We start from the raw sequence: 18,625 nt of genomic DNA, 5'->3' as shown, positions 1-18,625 counted from the left end.
ACTAGCACAGGATTTCTCTGAGTGACTGACATTTGGCCCAGATATGAGCATTCTTGTATTGTGATGTAGAAGAAGGGGAAGGCTGTATGGCTGCTAAAGTGTCTAGTCCACACACTGGTTTCCAGGCAAATCTGCACACCATGATATAAGCAGATGGATAGACAAATATTTGTGTGCCAAAGTCCATGTAAGCAGGGAGAACTTTTTTTTTGCTTTTAGTGAAATGATTAATTTGAAAAGGATAAAGAAAATATTGGGTATGCTTAAGTTTCCAATATTCAGATAACAATAAGAAATATGAAGAAGACCAATAGTATAGTACTTTTCCATGTATTGATTTTAGTGAGTATATAGGTAATGAGAAAAGAATTGCTTTTCAGGAATACATGTTCTTTAAATAAAAATTCTTTAAATGTTTTTTTTTGTTAATTTGGTTTTTTCGGGCCACACCCGTTTGATGCTCGGGGTTACTCCTGGCTAAGCACTCAGAAATTGCTCCTGGCTTGGGGGACCATATGGGGCGCAGGGGGATCGAACCGCGGTCCTTCCTTGGCTAGCGCTTGCAAGGCAGACAGCTTACCTGTCTAGTGCCACCTCCCCAGCCCCAAAATGTTTTAAAACAAATGATAATTTTTACTGTTTTGTTTTTGGACCACACCCAGTGGTGCTCAGGACTTACTCTACTTACTTATTCAGAATCACTTGGATGGGTCTTGGTACATGAGTACAAGTCAAATGCCCTACCTATTATACCATATTTTGAGCCCCATATTCTTTAAGTCTATTTTCAGATCATTCATGACTGACTTCTTTTGTTTCAATCCTAAAACAATCTTGTGAGGTACTAGATTTGTTGGCCAAATAAATCTGTCCATACAGAAATTAAAAAGTATCAAAATGCATATTTTCAGACTTTATGCCACATCCTTGATCTTGTAACCATTTATTCTTATCACCTTTAAACATCTTCTCTTATTTCAAATGGCATTGCATCTAATCACCATCTTCAATTATTATTATTATTTTTGTTTTTTGGGCCACACCCAGCAGTGCTCAGGGGTTACTCCTGGCTAACTGCTCAGAAATAGCTCCTGGCAGGCATGGTGGACCATAGAGACGCTGGGATTCGAACCAACCACCTTAGGTCCTGGATCGGCTGCTTGCAAGGCAAACATCGCTGTGCTATCTTTGTGACCCCAATAATTATTTTTACTCTACTTTTCATTAAACACAAATTTGTCTTTATGGGTTTTTTTTTGTTTGTTTTTTGTTTTTTGTTTTTCTGGGCCACACCCGGCGGTGTTCAGGGGTTACTCCTGGCTCTCTGCTCAGAAATAGCTCCTGGCAGGCATGGGGACCACATTGGACGCCGGGATTCAAACCATCCACCTTAGGTTCTGGGTTGGCTGCTTACAAGGCAAACACCGCTGTGCTATCTCTCCGGCCCTAAAAACAAATTTGACCAGATTTTTTTTTAAATCGAAACTCAAGAAACTTGAAAAATAGAGTAAAATAATAGCATAGATAAGTTTCAAATATTCAAATCTCATGAAAGATATTCTCAAAATGACTGAGTAAAATTATTGTTTTACTTTACCTTGTTCTTTGCTGTATGTCATCAGAAGGCAAAAATTTTGGGACAAGCCACAGATTGCTTTAGTGGGCAAAGCCTGGAGAGAACCAAATCTTTCCCCATGGGGTTGTTTGAAGCAGACCACAGGTACTGGAGCACTTGGGGAACCAACATACTCTCCCCATTTTAAACCTTTAATCCATGGCAAAGGACTCTAAAACCAAAAAAAAGGAGAAAGATTTTTTAAGGTAGCAAATACAGAATTATTCCTAACTATTCTACTAAACAAAGTATAAGATTTCTGTGGGCAAGCATATTTTTTTACTTCTTTGGTATTTAGCTTATGGTATATATATATATATATATATATATATATATATATATATATATATATATATATATATATATATCTTGTTTGATTTTATTCTTGGATTCTGATCTAGTTTATAGGATAATGTTTATTAACAATTCTAAATTCCTTAAAATATGAGCAGCGGCTCAGATTTAGGCTAGATGAGATACCTAAAGTTGATACTTACAAAGCTGTACCTGGTAGCACATCAAGTCTTCTGGCAACCAGAAATCATGTCCCTCTATGTAGCACAGAATCCCTTACCAGAATATATTAAACTCTCAGAAGACAAGAATAACTCTCATTTTTGTATTCCCTGCTTCATCACAATGCTTAGAATAGAGGAGGTTCGCAACTGATGTGAAAAGTGAAAGAAAAATTGTTTATCTTTGGAGCACACAGAGAAACAGATCTGAGAAGCTGACATCTACATAGTAAGAATTGAAGAAGAAAAGGGAATTATCAGTAAATAATAAAGGCCAGGGAGTGCATAAAAAGCAGCATTAAGAACCAGAATGTTGCATGATGACTTTGGAATAAATGATACATATATGCCTGGCCATGGAGAGTTGATTATATGGTTTCCGTCTTTCTTACTAAAAATAAAATTTCTAGGGAATGGGGAAAAATAAAATTTTTAGAAGAAATTCAAAGCCTGGGAATATAGTAGAACACATTCTTTTCACTTACAAAGTATTGTGTCCAATCCTCAGCATTCTCCAAAAGAGAACATATGTTTTTTCAGAGTTTTTCTTCAGAGACCTACTCTTATTCGTTTTTTATTATTTTATTCTCTCCTGACTTCTTTTATTGTTTGTAGACTTTTCTTCTTTTAGACATTAAAATTTTAGCTATTTACTTTAATCTTTCCAGATGAAAAATTTGACATACATTTAATAAAAGAAAATGCTAAGCAATTTCCATCCTTTTATAAAGAAGCTAATGATTTTCAGTAAAATTAATCTGTCATTTTTTTGTTTTTTGTTTTTGGGTCATACCCAGCAGCACTCAGGGGTTACTCCTGGCTCTATGCTCAGAAATCACTCCTGGCTGGCTCAGGGGACCATATGGGATGCCAGGATTCGAACCACCGACCTTCTGCATGCAAGGCAAATGCCTTAATCTCCATGCTATCTCTCCGGTCCCTAATCTGTCATTTTTGAAGTGAATGAAAACAAAAGTGCTGCTGACCTACACACGGCACTTTAGGGATTCCAGTAATTCTGTCAGATTATTTGGGAGACATTGATATATATTTTATATGACATCACAGTGGTTGAGGAAAAAATGAGTACCTGTAAAAGCTGAATAACATTAGAAATATTACAGTAGAAATAAGTGAGAAAAGAGTATTCTGGAAACATTCTTTTTCTAAAATCTTCAGCTTTCTATTAAGTATGTAAAATATGTGCTAATCTAGTTATAATTTATCATTCAAAAGTTCTTGCCAGAAAATTCCTTTTATATGAATTACGTGTTTAAATTTTCATTTTTACCAAATATATATATTTGTATTTTATTGAAATAGTTTTGATGCAGTTCTGATGATGATCAGTTTTTGGGCTATACCTGACAAGTGGTCTGGGACTATTCTTGGCTTGGTGCTCAAGGGCAGGGTTATTCAAGGGACAAAGCATGAACTTTTAGACTGTTGAGCTATTTCTCTGGTCCAGTTTTAATTATTTTCAATTTTAATGAAAGCTCACATAGCTATATTCAAATCATGAAATTTGTGAAGATATCAAATGAGGGCCAAGGAGTCAAAGTATAGTAGGATATGGTTCAAATAAAGAAAAATAAAAGTTAACACATGTCATACAGAAGTTCAGGAAAGCCAAAAATTGTACCTGAGAAATTATCTATTAATTTTAGAAATAGCAAGTAACCACTATATGGCAACTATCATTCCGGAAGCTGAGAAACAGTGATGGGGATGATAGAAAAATCCTAGTTCTTGTGGAGTTAAGTTCTAGTTGGGATGGGTGGCAAATTAATAAATACATATGTTAGTCTGTTGGGGACTGACTTGTTTGAGGACATTTTGCTGTTCTCTCTGCCATAGCCCAGCTTTTCACCTAAAAGCAATATGCAGTCTTGCTGTAAATTTTTGAGCTAAGAGAAAAGAATGTGTAGCTGCAGGACATAATTTAGCTCTTAGCCCGGAGGAGAGTAAAAACTGCCTGGTACAGTTATCAGAAACTAGGCCCCATTCCTTAAGACCACATTCCGGAGTAATTTAGGCTGTTATCCCTGCATTTTGGCGCCCAACGCTGGGCTCGAAGATCACCGCCACACTCCGAACGACTACAGGTCGGCGAGTCTAGAGCTCCTTCGTAAATCGCGGAAATTACCTCATCAGGGTAAGCGTTGAAACGAGTTAGCCTTAATCAAATATTTAAACTGCAGTTTTTCCAGTCGTTCCGATCGCCGCCCCTGATTGGCTTTTGGGGCTTAACCCATAGGATACGCTACCATGGGTAATTCTTTGAGTACTGAACTTAAATTCATTAAATATATACAGTCTGAGTTGAAAGCCAGACATATAGAGGTTACCAAAAAAGATATTTGTAATTTCTTAATATTTGTTCATGATGTTTGCCAAAAATCTAGTGTTCCTGGGCTCCCTCTCGCTCTAACTCTGTCTCTCAGTTTCCTTCCTCTTCTGACCCTTCATCTTTACTTCTGCCGCTGCACCCTCTGTGCAAAATCCTAAACAGCCCTTCACTTCCCTAGCTTCAGCTCCGTCCCTGTTCCACCAACTCCCCTCCTTAACCAGCAATTGCAACAATACAAAGCCTTTAATTGGAAAAGCCTCACAGCTGTTTCAAGCCGTGTGACCCCAGCCCCTTACACGCTCTCCTGATTGAAATCTATTGGGGGCGGCGCTGTCTCCCCCGCTGAAAAGCTGAACTCTTGCAAAGTTAACTTTTTCTCCGCAGTAAAATCTTTCCTTCCAGCAAGCAAGCACACATTCTAATCTCTGAGCTCATCGCTGGCTTCACCTTAAAGGGACAGCGCCCATTTTCCAAATCCCAGCTTAAACCCGGTTCCACACGTAGCAACAAACTTTTGCTACTCCCCCCCCCCTCTTGGCCATGCGGCAGCTTCAGCAAAATTCAGCGAGCAGGGCGAAAACCTCCCATCCCTTACTATACAAATGCCTATCTTCCCTCAGGCTTTTATAATTGTCTCTCTGGTGCTACAACTGTTCCCTTTTCCTGAGTTGGGATGCCTAAGTTGAAATGTTTTTCTAAGTATAAAGGCCACAGTTGGTAAAATTAAAAAGTCTTAAATGTGTTACAAAATGTCATAATAAGTTTAACCTACGCAAAGGTGACGTACCTGTTTTTAAAACTAAGTTTCTATGTAGCTAAAATGCAAAAAAAAAAAAAAAAAAAAAAAAAAAAAAAAAGGCCCGCCGTTTTTTTTTTTTTTTTCTCTCTTCCCTGCGCTGTAAGCTCGGCCTCTAAGCTTTTAAAGGCGCAGTGTACATTTTCCAAACCCTAGCTTGTCAGCAGCTCTGTGCCTGAGTCACTCTCCAAAGTCTGTGTCACAGCAACAGGAAAATAACAGCAATAAACACCCTTGTTCATGCCTCTCAAAAATTTTAAAGTAAGGTCATAATTCTGTTACTTGTAATAACAAATTATCAGTAAACAAAAAACCTTTTCGTGCTTTAAAACTTAAACAAACACACAAATATTAAAATTTAAGTCTTTTTTAAAATTATTTTTAATCTTAAAAGTATATGAAGTTTGTAAAATAGTTCATGTCATGGGCATTTTTTAGTAGCTTAGGCTCCTTAATCTGCATTTAAATATTTCTTATATTTTGTCTTTTTAATTGCTCTTTCCTTCCCATGTTTGCCATTCAAATCTAATAGTTAAATAACATTTTGTAACATTTTTAACTTTGTTTTTAAGAACCTCTGCATTGGGAAAAAAAGCAAAACTCCTTTGTTAAAATTACTGCACATGTTTAGAAAGTTAATTTTTTAAGAACTAAAATAATACAAGTGAGCAAAATAAGTTGGTCAGCTTTCCTTAACAATAATGTATAAACATTCCAAAACTCTAAGCTAAGCCTAAGCTCTTTTGAATGCATATAAATATAGCAAAATAGCATTGCCATTTGAAAAACTTAAACCAAATAATCTAAACCTTAAAAGTGGTTAGGCAGTTCAAATAGTGGCATAAAAGCCATTTCAATAACAAAAACAATATGATAACTAGTTAAATAAATTTGTTCATAAATTATTGTTCATAAACTTAAACCTTAAGTAGCTTTATTTCTTTTCTTAATTTCAAGCTTAATTTTAAACTCAAAGGTAAGTACAAATAATTTTGCATTTTCCAAGTTTAATCTTAAGTTGTCTCTGTTCATGTTGTGGTTAGCCCTTTTTAAAATAATATTGTTAATTAGTATCATAAAAGTAACTAAATTTTATAAGCAAATTAACAAGTATTAAAAATAATTTTGGTCTTAAGCTCTAGGTGTGTAAATGCATCAAATGTCTTTAACTATATTTTATAATGTCTAAACATTTTGTCAATTTGGTATCTAATATTTTTTACAAATTATTCACTTTAAGTCTTCAAAGTAAAAACAGTTGTTTTTTAAAGTCAGTTTTTTATACCTTTAATAATCATAGTTCATGCTCTTGTGTTTAATCATAAAAATTTTAACACTTTATTACAGCTGTCTTACTATTCTACTGTAAAACCAATTTATAACAAACCTGTTCCTTTACAGCAAATGATATCATACTTCAGAGTGCAGACTCCTTCTACAGTGCTCACTAAGCAATTTACTTAACAAAATTTTAACTGCTAACATTTTACTTTATGTTTTCAACTTTAAATTACAATTGTTTTAAAAATGTTTTGTGTTAAAGCTAAACCTTAAAATTTATTTTCAGCAGTTCCACTCCAGCTACGTTAACAATTTTTTTACAAACATGCCGGCTAAATATTTAAAAGCGCTTGTCAATTTTTCCAATGCAAATTTTGAATAAGTCCTCTTGTCTGTTCATGTGTGTGTGTTATGCGTGAAAGTGGCCACAATGTTGTGTTTCGTGTTTGTTCTGTCTGTCTATTTGTTATTTTTGCATTTCATATAAATACAATTTTTAAAGCCTTATCCATTTTTAAAATTTCAATTAATTTTTTACCTGGCTTAGTCTCGTCATCTATAAACTGTGAAATCCTGCCAAAAATCCTGTGCTCAGCTAGCTTTGTTCTATCAGCATGGCAAAAAAGGTAGGGGATGGTAAACCCCAAAAATTTCTCAAATGGCCATCAGGAATAACTTTTTCCTGGAGAATTTCTGGACTTTGCAATCCCCAGTTTTTCTGCTGTGTGTAGTTAAGGCCAATACTATAAGGCCAAATGTGGCTAGAAAAAGAAGCATCTAGCTTTAAAATAATAACTAAGAAGTTTAAAAAAAAAAAAATCATTTAAGTTCAGTTTAAAGGCTTTTGAACAATTGGCTATCATTAATTATAAGATTTTTTAAAAGTGCTAAAGTCTGGCAAAAGTCAGAAGGCATTTCTGTGGCATTCAAAAATAATCATTTTACCTCCTGCCAAGTTGTTTTCTTATAGACCTCCTACAGCTTCCTGCAGTCCTATCTTCACCCACTGCTAGCCCACCATTCCTACCGGACCTGTTTCTAACTGACTCTGCCTAAAGGAAATGCTGAATGGTACTCTGCCTGGCTGCCACCAACCACCCCCTTCGAACCAAGGCTTCATTAATTTGTTTGCTCCACTTCACTCCCTTGCAAGACAATGGCAACACCTCTGGTTCCTTCCCTTCCCCTTTTATGGTGCCGCATACATAGCCAAACCCCTCCCACGCATCCCCTAACCCATCCTGGAAGTAGCCCTTTGTGCCCTCACCATGGGTGCTAAGGAAGAGTGAGCCACCCCCAATCAATTTTGCCACAACCTGGCCCATTCACCCATTCCCCAGGACACACTGGCTATGTCAGCTCAACCTCTCCCATGCCCTGAGCTCTTCAGGACTCTGCCAGCTTCCCCACCCTTCCAGCCCATGCTGTCCTCGGGACCCCCCCTCCTCTTCTCAGCTCATCCTTGTCATGATCAACGCTTCCGCCCTCCGCCCAGATGCAAACGCCTTCGGTACCTGCTATTCACCCACCTCAAACCTCATCCTACAGCTGGTCAACGCCTCCACCATCACCGACCCTGCCTGCTTTGGCAACCTCCTGCCTGTCTCTAACCCCTTCGCTCTGCGATCCAGCCCCAAGCCTCACTTCAGCATCACCTTCAAACAGGTGGTGAAACTTGAACTTTGCCTTTTGGTACCCAATATAATTCCCCCTATTGAAAATTGTGATCAAATTCTTGTCCTTAATTCCTCCTTTCAGTTCATAATTGCCCCCAATTTAACGTTTCTTGCCTGTTTTACTGGTTTATCTCCCCACATTGTTTCACATTTGTTTTTTCAGTCCTAAAACTACTGTGTTTTCATTGTTTTAATGCCTAACTTACCTGTCAAACCTGCTCTCACCCTAGCCTTAATCATAGGCCTGGGTGCTACCGCTGTAAGCACAATAATTTATTCATTGGTTCATACTCTAAAATCTGTCAATGCCTTAAGTATAACTGTTGTTAATAATGTTTACAAACTTAAACTAAGTTTACAACACTTAAAGCACATTGTTAAATCCCTAGCAAAGATAGTGCAGCAAAACCACCATGCTTTAATTTGGTTTCCTTTTTTTTGAAGAAAGGGGGAATCTGTGTAGCCCTTAAGGAACAATGTTGTATTTTTAAAGACAAAACAGGTTTAGTTAGAGATAGCGTTCAACATATTGGTGATGGTATAAAAGATTTTCAAAAACATTTCGATGAAGAACAAGGTTGGTACCAGGATTGGTTTTTCTCTTCCCCTTGGTTCCACACAATCTTGTCCACTATTTTGGGCCCTCTTATTAGCCTCATGCTGCTCTTTTCTCTTGGCCCATGGATTTTCCGCAAAATTACTGCCTTTATTAATAACCAGGTAGATGAAAAGGCAAAAACCTCTATTCAGGTTAACTACCAGCGTCTAACCCCGCGTGACTCCTGTGAAAACTTGGCTTTAGTCACCAAGCCGCCTTTCCAGCCACTAAGTTTCCAGGAGATAGAGCGCATAGCTAACAGACGGAGCTTGCTCCGGCACTTGTGCTCTCGGCTGTGGAGACACCTACGACGGGATTAGCAAGGTCCCAGTTAGGGCACGGCCCTAAAAGGCTACAACGCATAATTCGGATCTCTGCGCGCACCCACGGCGCTTGTAGCCACCTGTTAAATGCGGCTTTGGCCGTGTCCGACCTGGTCAAACCTTGTATGCCTAAGACACGGTTCTTCCACCCGCTCACGACTTTCCTTCTTTTATTAGAAGAGAAAGGGGGAGATGTTGGGGACTGACTTGTTTGAGGACATTTTGCTGTTCTCTCTGCCATAGCCCAGCTTTTCACCTAAAAGCAATATGCAGTCTTGCTGTAAATTTTTGAGCTAAGAGAAAAGAATGTGTAGCTGCAGGACATAATTTAGCTCTTAGCCCGGAGGAGAGTAAAAACTGCCTGGTACAGTTATCAGAAACTAGGCCCCATTCCTTAAGACCACATTCCGGAGTAATTTAGGCTGTTATCAATAAGTATATGCTATATTGTCTGTTCAAGATCACTTAGGCAAGCACATATTGCACCATTTCCTGATAGTCAAGCAATTAGGAATGCAGCTAGTAGGACACTAGAAGTTTCCATTGAAACAGCACGTTCAGCATAGCTTGAAGGTCATCCAGCCCCTAGCCCACTGCCCACTTCCTTATGAGCCTTCGCGCCAAAAGTATGACTGACATCACCTTTGTACTGCCCCTTTTCTCCTTCACTATTTAAGAAGGAACTGTAGCCAATAAAGACACCCTTGAACAGTGAGACGCTGCCTTGGGTCTTTATTATTAACCTCTCTCAGATTTTTTACAGTGTGGTTGTTCTTCTACTCAGCAAAATAGGAGTGCAGTCGTCTGAGAAGCCTTCCCAGCTAATTCCTGCTGGCCGGGTCCCCCCTGGGGGGTTTCTGGACTCTGCATTAGTCCATCCCTCATTCTTCCTGTAACCTTCCTGCTAATAAGACCTGATCATTTCTGGGAGGGGTCTTTGGCCTTAAATAAAGCTGATATCTTCTGAACCCTGACTGCCTGTGAGTTTTCTCCTGCCGCTATCCTGAAGTTTCAGACCCTCGGGCTGGAGGGGGTTACAGACACATGGTCCTGGGCTGGAGGAGAAAGGCCCCTCCATCCACATCATCACCATCCAAGCCCATCCAAAGGGCTTTTATTCAACACACATACAAGGTAAACCAGGTGATAAAAGTGCTGAGGAAAAACAAAATAAAGGATGAGCTAAGAATGAGGGAGCTTCTATTTTTTTGTGGGGCTTGGTCTATGAAAGAAGGGAAGACTCTTTGAGAGTCTCTGGACCATGGAAAATTTTGTGCAAAGACCTGAATAAAATGAGACCTTTTATATATGCCAGATATATAGAAACAGAGGAACTTTCCAGAGAAGCACTTTTGACATATTAAAATAATGGATTATGGGGCCACAGAAGCAGTACAGCAGTTGTGGTGTTTGCCATTATTGGGTATGATTCCTGGTACTGCATGTGGTTCCTGAGTCCACAAGGAGTGATCCCTGAATGAAGAGCCAGGAGGAGAGGTCCTAAGCATTGCTCCAAGCAAACAAAAAACCCAAACCCAAACCAAAGAATTCTAGTTAAAACACACTGGTAATAATAATGATTACCACGATTTGTAATGCTTTAAAATTGAGCTAGACTGATACATTAAATACAAAACAAAATTAAAGTTTTCAGTAATTAAATAACATACTGGTTATGGTGTCCGCTAAACAACACTGTTTTAAATTTAAATTCTTCTGGTAGCATACATTTTATTTGTATTTTAACTATTTGATATGTGATATTAAGCATTATAAGTATAAAAGATTTAAACTTAGTGTTCTGTTTGACACATCTAACATTATTCTTCTTAAAAACATAGTCAAGGGCCCAGAGGAATAGTATTGGGTTTAGAGTCCCTACCTTGTAAGTACATGGTCACAAATTCAAACCCTGGTGTTCTATATGCTATGGGCATGACCCTGGAAGCTCTGCCTTTGTGCTTGGTGGCTCTGTTGTCTGACAGCCCGAGTGCCTCAAGTGACGTAAGGATGCACCATGTCCAGGTGTGTAGGATCACCAAAGAAAATGGGTGTAACCCCAGTGAGCACTGCTATGGAAAGGATGTGTGAGTGGCATAGCCATTAAGTGTGACTTTTGGTGAACACATGTGAGAGTACCACATCCATGACTTGTGTGATTTCACTAAGAGTTCTTGCCTAGATGAGCTCCCCAACTAAGGGAGTGCAAGCCCTGCTGAGCACCATGGACAAGTGTGAACATTGTTATCTAATGTGTGATTCTCAGCAAGCAACATAGCCTGACAACCAGGTGTATATATGGGAGTGGAGAGGAAAATATATACCTGTTTTAATACAGTAAAACCCAAACTGACTGTTAAAATAAGATCTGTGAAAATCATTTCTCTTAAAAGGGCTCACAAATCACCATCGTTTGAGAAAGGTTGTTCATTTCATCTCAAAGGTCCAGCAAACCTCTTTTCCTTAACTTTTCATTTCCTGATAATTCCTCTGTAAACCTTTGTAACAATTTACAACTCCCGCTCTCTCATCTTGTATTGATTTGATAGTGACCAGCTTTTTGTTGTTGTTTTTGGAACACTCCTGTCTGTGATCAGGGCATACTCCTCCTGACTTTGTGTTCAGAGATAATTCCTGGCAGAGCGCAGTGGAGTATCTGGAATTTTGAGGATCAAACTTAGGTCAGCTGTATGCAAGGCAAGCACTTTGTCCATTGTATCATCTCTCATCCTAGTATAATGAGGAATTTAATTAGAATAGTTCCTTTCCTAAGGCTTGCTTGCTTCATTTTTACATTTCAGTTTAAAAATTATATCTACTTGCTATTTTACAAGGCAAAATATCTCTATCATTTCAATTTGGGGAGTGCAAAGAAAAAGTTTATCCCTTATGTGTAAATCAAAACTTTCAGACAATAGTCAGGAACATGGTGTGACTATGCTCAAACTTCTCTAGTCCTGGGCAAACCCTCTCCTCTGATTTGTAAATTCCTATTAGTCATTACCTCGTGAGGCTTACCTTAGTAATAACCTTTAGGGAAGTTACTGTCTGACCTTAGTCCTCAGAGGCACTCTCTTTATAAGTAATGGATTTATTATACATTGACCATTGCCAGTAATTTCATATAGATAAGTTCTCTGGCAGTTACACACCTTGGAGGGACCTTGATATTAATTTTGGTATTTAGTACCTTTGAGAAATCCTGACATTTCAGGAGTTGAATCAGTATTTGCTGAATTCTATGATATTCAAATGACATACCGGATAAGTAACTTCTTTGACCTGCTCTCGTGTTTCCCTGAAAGCAAGCTGCACTAACAACCCCACAGCAGCAGGGAGTTCTCCTTCAATGTTGAGTTTGGATCCAGGTCTGCATACATGTGCTGACTGGAACAACTGACGAGGCGTCTGGCCGTATGTTTTTATCATGGTTTCCAGTGCTCGTCTCTGAACTGGATCTTCAACTGCAGAGACATCCATCCCAAAATATGTCTGAAGAGTAAAAAAGAACAAGAGGTATTTAAAAAAAAGTAAAATAATGGGGCCAGAAAAAAGCAATAATGGGGCCAGAGTGATAGTACAGTGGGTAAGATGCTTGCCTTGCATGCAGATGGCCTGGCAATTACCAGCATCCCATATACCCTCCTGCCAGATATAATTCCTGAATACAGAACCAGGAGTAAACCTGGTAATAGTAGGTAATACTACTGGGTGTGGCCTCAAACAAAAGTTGGCAATATCACAACAAAGGGGGGGGAACAAGACTTGTTTTTATTTTCTAGATAATGGTTTAACTCTTCTTCTTCTTCTTCCTTTTTTTTTTGGGGGGGGGAGGGGTCACACCCAGCAGCACTCAGGGGTTACTCCTGGCTCTACACTCAGAAATTGCTCCTGGCAGGCTCGGGGGACCATATGGGATGCTGGGATTCGAATCACCTTCCTCTGCATGCAAGACAAAACACCCTACCCTCCATGCTATCTCTCCGGCCACCTTCTCTGGGTTTTTGCTAAAGATTTATGTGAACTAAAAACAACAACAGAGTCTTAAAAAAACAACAACAGTGTCTAAGATAAAATAACCAGGGCCCGGTTTAACTCTTCTTTATTAGTTAGAAATTTGATAATATTTTTGGTAAGGTCAGTCATCACTAATGATCACACTCAAATTAGAAAAGGAAAAATTAGTATTTCTGAACAGGTAGATCAAAATAATATATTATCATGGTTAATATATATGCTAATTAGGTATATTGTAAAATTTAAAGATGGCCATTTAAAATTTCATAAATTTAATACTAAATCACTGAAGAAATAATTTATCTAAAGTTATGTACGTAAGAAATGGCAAAAGTAAAATTGAGATATATTGTTGGTAAGTAGTAAAGAGAGTATTATTTAGCTCCATTTTGAATTATAAATCAATCTGAAAGAGCAGCGGTGAAATTCCAAGCTCTTTAATTTAAAAGGTGCTATTACACTTTTCTTCTTAGTGTTGTCATCCTTGGAATCAGACAAAGAATGATATGTATTTACATTTTCATTTCTAAAACTAGTAGTCAGTAGCTGGATATAGATCTGACATGTTTTGTGCTTAGCCTCACCGATAATCTAGATTTTAGCATTTAATTAGCTATACCAAATCTCATATCCAGATATAACATTTTCTGTATCAGAATACTATGCTTGATTGTACCTGAAAGGCTGAGAAATGACATATAAGAATCAGAATAAAATTAAAATGGTTCTCCTTCCTTTTGTCTACAGCTCATATTTTACATATTTTTATAACCAGGTATAAATACTGTTTTTTTGCACTAAGATAAAATGAACTGGAAGGTGGAGTACTGCAGACATTCTGATGAAATGTGTGGTGCTGGAACGTTTATGTATAAAACTCTACCCTAACATCGATGACATTATAATCACAGTATCTAAAGGAAGAGAAGAAAAAAAGAAAAGAAAAAAAGAAAAATATGATGTCATTTAAAAAATAGATGTGTGCAGAGGATGTTATGCAGAAAACTGTTGACAAGGCAGAACTGAACTGCTCTCCTTGGAAAGGCTTATTCACAATATTGGTTCTTGGCTAGTGTCTGGGAACATGGAGAACTTGAATTTTTCTTTCAATGCTAAGGAATAGCTCAGTGGGCCTAGACAGGCGATATAGTATTGTTTATATTAAATACCTGCTTTAAAATTAAAAAAATAATTTTTTATTTAGTTACTGAAATCAGAGTTATTCATTACTGGGTTTCAGGAATACATTATTTCAAAACTAAACTTTTCACTATTGTCTACTTCTGTTCACCAATTTACCTCCCACCCAATAATCTGCCTATAGAGGAGGACACTTTATATATATACACACATACACAAACACTGTATTTTTTGTATTAAATAAATAAATAAAATAAATAAATAAAAGAGGTGATGTTAAAGCTTAGCTATCAGTTTAACGTCATTGACAAATCTTATAAACAATGTGGAAATTAAAAAGAGCCTAAAAGTTAACCTTTAAAAGTTCAAATTCTATCTTCTATAAATGCAAATTATTAAAAAAAACACTCACAGCTGGATGAAAGACATTGATGGCTAGAACGGAAGCCTTCCCTTTTTGCTTATATCCAAACACCAAGTCAATCCACTGACAGATGTTCTGGGATACATAATCAGACTCAAGAGCTTGCCGATGAATAAGGATGAAAAGACGAGGATCGTTTCGTGCCCAAGGAGGTAGGTTGACATGATTAACCCGTTCACCATTCTGACGCACACCAAAATCAAACCCTAAAAGAGAATTAGTTTCATTAGTCTTCTAGTATATGAAAACAAAATTGTTGATTTTAGGACATAAAAAATTCCCAAATAATTGTTACTTTTACATTTTTGACTCTATCTTGTATGGACATAAAATTTGAAAATCATAAGAAAGTAAAACTGTAAAAGAGCTACTTTGTTTTGGGCCACACCAGAGGCATTTAGAGGTTACTCCTGGCTTTGCACTCAGAAATCGCTCCTAGCAGGCTTGGGGGACTATATAGAATGCTGGGAATTGAACCTGGGTCAGCCACATGCAAGGCAAATGCTCTACCCACTGTGCTATTGCTCTGGCTCCCTAATTTTTCTTTTTTAAAAGGGCTATTCAATGCAAATGATATCCTGTATTACATTTAATTTGATGTCTATTTACTTCTTGGTCCTATAAAAAGTTAAAAGAAAATTCATTAACTTTGGAAGCATTTTGAAATGAAGAGAACCACTAATCAAAGAAGTATTTAAATTAATGTGGGGGTCACGTCAAATTGCACATTGTACAAACAGCTGTAGTATGATTTAGCATGAAATGTGTACCTAATAGATAAGGAGAAATCTATTATTACAGATTTAACAAAGAGAAGGGGGCATCTAAGGGATGAGTGTAGGAAGGGCTAAGAAGCAAGGTGGGGAGGGGTGTGTGATGGTGTCTATAAACTCAAAAGATGAAACACTCTGATGACATTTTCCAGACCAATGACTGTATTTTCAAAATAAGCTTATATAACCTTGCTGTTTTTGCATGCTTTTCTAGACTGTTGTGACTCCTCCATCAAGTGGCAAAATCTATGCTCCTTTTAGAATGTAGATAGGTACTTGTGACTGACTGCCTCAACACCAGTAAGCAATGGAAAAGGTGATACTGAAAAAGGTGGCAGTTTCTGCTTATATCTCTTGGGACACAAGCTTTTGCAACCTCGAGTTGCCAAGTATAATGCTGAAGACTGCCATACTGTGAGGAGGTCCAAATTAGACCACAAGAAAAAGAACAAACACTACAGAAGAACAAGGAGCTTGTGCCCAACTGATCCATTACTTGGATGCTCCAGTTGTAGGAAATATGAATGCAACTCACAAAGACCCCAGGTTGAAACAATCAAACTGGGTGACTGCTCCTAGATTTATTATCTATTAAATTATTTATATAAAATATAATTTTGTTGTAAGCCACTAACTTGGAGTTATTTGCTATATAGTCAAAGATAATTAAAACTTACACATAAGAAACTGTGGACACACACACAAAAAACCCCAGTAGATTAAAACGTGAGTTCCAAATAGATTACCACAAGAAAGGTACTCCAAATTACAAATGCTGATATTTCACAGAAATATTTCTCACTTGGGCAATACAATGAATGTTTTAGGGATTCTACAAACAATTCCCAAGAGGTCTAAAATTCTAAAGCAATCTGCAGAAATTACAATTTCTATAAATATGTAATTCTTAATTTCATATGCTCCTAAAGTTTACATAAAATTATGAAATAAAATACTGACCAAAAAATGATTCAAAGATACTTTTTTTTTGGGGGGGGGCATACCCAGTGATGCTCAGGGGTTACTTCTGGCTTTGTGCTCAGAAATCGCTCCTGGCTCAGGGGACCATTTGAGACATCAGGGGATTGAACCGCAGTCTATCCTAGGTAAACTGCATGCAAGGCAAATGCCCTACTGCTGTGCCACCATTCCAGCCACATCAAAGATACTTTTAAAGAGTTAAATTCATTAAAGAATAGGTAAAACTGACCAAAATAGTTGGTTCAGTACCACAGAAAATTTGCTATTCAATTGTTCTGATTAAAATGCTTTATTTCTATTAGGGATTTCTCATAAAATCATCATGATTTTTGGTTAGTTTATATTGTGCTTTCAATAAATTTATGATTTTTATTTATTTGAATATACTGAGCATATTACAATTTGTCCATTGGAAAAAGAATAGTTTTTCAATTAACATACATCTTCATAAAAAATTTTTTTTTTTGGCTCTACCTGGCAATGATCAAGAGTTACTCCTGGCTCTGTAGTCGGGAATTACTCCTGGTGGTGCTTGGGAAGCAAGGGATCTAACTTGGGTCACTTTGATGGGTCACTTAGAAGGTACTTTGCTTTTTTGAGATTCAAATTTTAGCAATTACAATTTTTTTTACTTTTGGAAAATTGTAATTTATTTTAGAAATAAAATTAGAATTCTTAAAAAGCTATACCTTCACGGTTAACTAAGAACTCTGGTAGATAAAAAAACTCTGGGATAAGTTCTTTCACATCGGTCATGGATTCAAAGGATGAGAGGCGCCAAGTTGTATTTGTAGAATGAAAAGTTCTGTCTGGAATGTCAAAACTTTGATCTACAATGAAACAAAAATAATACAATTAAGCCACATAGAACCAATTCTATTTGAAGTCTCATAAATTATATACTCTTATGTAAAAACATGTGAATTGATTTAATTATATATAATTAGACAAATTTACATAATTTAATTAATTTCTACCCAAGTAGAGACCTCAGGTTGAACAAAATCAGGGACCTGCAAAATATGAATATATTGAATAATCTTTGATTTTTGAATGAATAATAAAGGAAATTAAAAATGAAAGTATGTAAGTATTTTTTCCCCTAAAGAGAAAAATTATTTTTTTACTTGTTAAAACTATTTTTTTCTTTTACTTGTTTTGGGAATAGAAGAGGATAGACTGAGTTTTAGATGTTCTAGGAAATTAAGTAAATTAAGTAAATTTCTAGGAAATTAAGTAAATTTTCCTACGCATGAATATAAGACTTCGCAAGGTCACGCCTTCATTAAGTTTTCTTAGTACACTGTTAACAATTAAGAACCGAGTTCGATCATGTATTCTGTTAATAATTATGGGGCCTTCCAAATCTTAGTTTTAAAGACTCTACTAAGAACAGAAGTATCATTTATTGTTTTTCTATTCCTTGAAGTGGCTGGAATAAGACATCATCTTTTGGGCGCTATACAACCAGGTCACTGATGACCCAACTCTATATTAATGAAAAATTTTAAATATTTGTATATTTTTTCTATAAATTTTGTTTAAGTTTGAAGCTAAAACTTGAGATTGGCAAAATGAATTTAGCTTATGGCAGGTTTTAAGGGAGAATTTTGCGGGAAAAGGCTAGATATTTATTACAGAGGTTAGAATACAATCTTGGCACCACATGGTCTTCTGAGCATTGCTGGAGGGCCCTAAGCAGTGGTAGGGTAGTCCTGATGGACCCAAGGTCCTGAGTAGCAACACTTTTTCAGGTTTCAGACTGAACTTATAGGCTTTGCTGGTCCAATTATCTGAAGAAGTGTATACTGTGTCCTTGAGCACAGCTTGGGAGCATCATACCCTCTTTACCCCCATTCCCAAAGGGGAGAATTTTAGGGAAGAAATAAATGGAATTAAAAAAATCATTTATTTTAATTAAAATACTTTCTTTTGGGGGGTAAGCTCAGGAATTACTTCTGATGGGTTCAGGGGAACATATGAGAGAATGTACCCAGGCTGGGTGTGTACAGGGCAATTACTAGAGCAGCCGTACTCTCTCTGGCCACAACCAGAATTCTTCCTTGTATGGCTTGAATCAGTAATCAGGTTTCATTTCCTTATGACCCAATATGACATTTTAGGTGGTATGAAACA

General features: G+C 37.1%; 1 protein-coding gene across 1 annotated transcript in view; it reads right to left on the bottom strand.

The window, feature by feature from the left end:
• Positions 1–18,625, bottom strand: part of LYST (lysosomal trafficking regulator) — a 193,829-nt gene that overhangs the window by 16,733 nt on the left and 158,471 nt on the right. The window contains exons 42-45 of the mRNA XM_049789035.1: positions 17,179–17,319; positions 14,724–14,941; positions 12,416–12,646; positions 1,598–1,787 (exon numbers count right to left, since the gene is read on the bottom strand). Coding sequence (XP_049644992.1) covers positions 1,598–1,787; positions 12,416–12,646; positions 14,724–14,941; positions 17,179–17,319 — 780 coding nt within the window. The remainder of the gene's footprint in view (positions 1–1,597; positions 1,788–12,415; positions 12,647–14,723; positions 14,942–17,178; positions 17,320–18,625) is intronic.

This window comes from Suncus etruscus, chromosome 15 (genome assembly GCF_024139225.1).
Source record: "Suncus etruscus isolate mSunEtr1 chromosome 15, mSunEtr1.pri.cur, whole genome shotgun sequence".
NCBI lineage: Eukaryota > Metazoa > Chordata > Mammalia > Eulipotyphla > Soricidae > Suncus > Suncus etruscus.
This window is presented reverse-complemented; position numbering and strand designations above follow the sequence as displayed.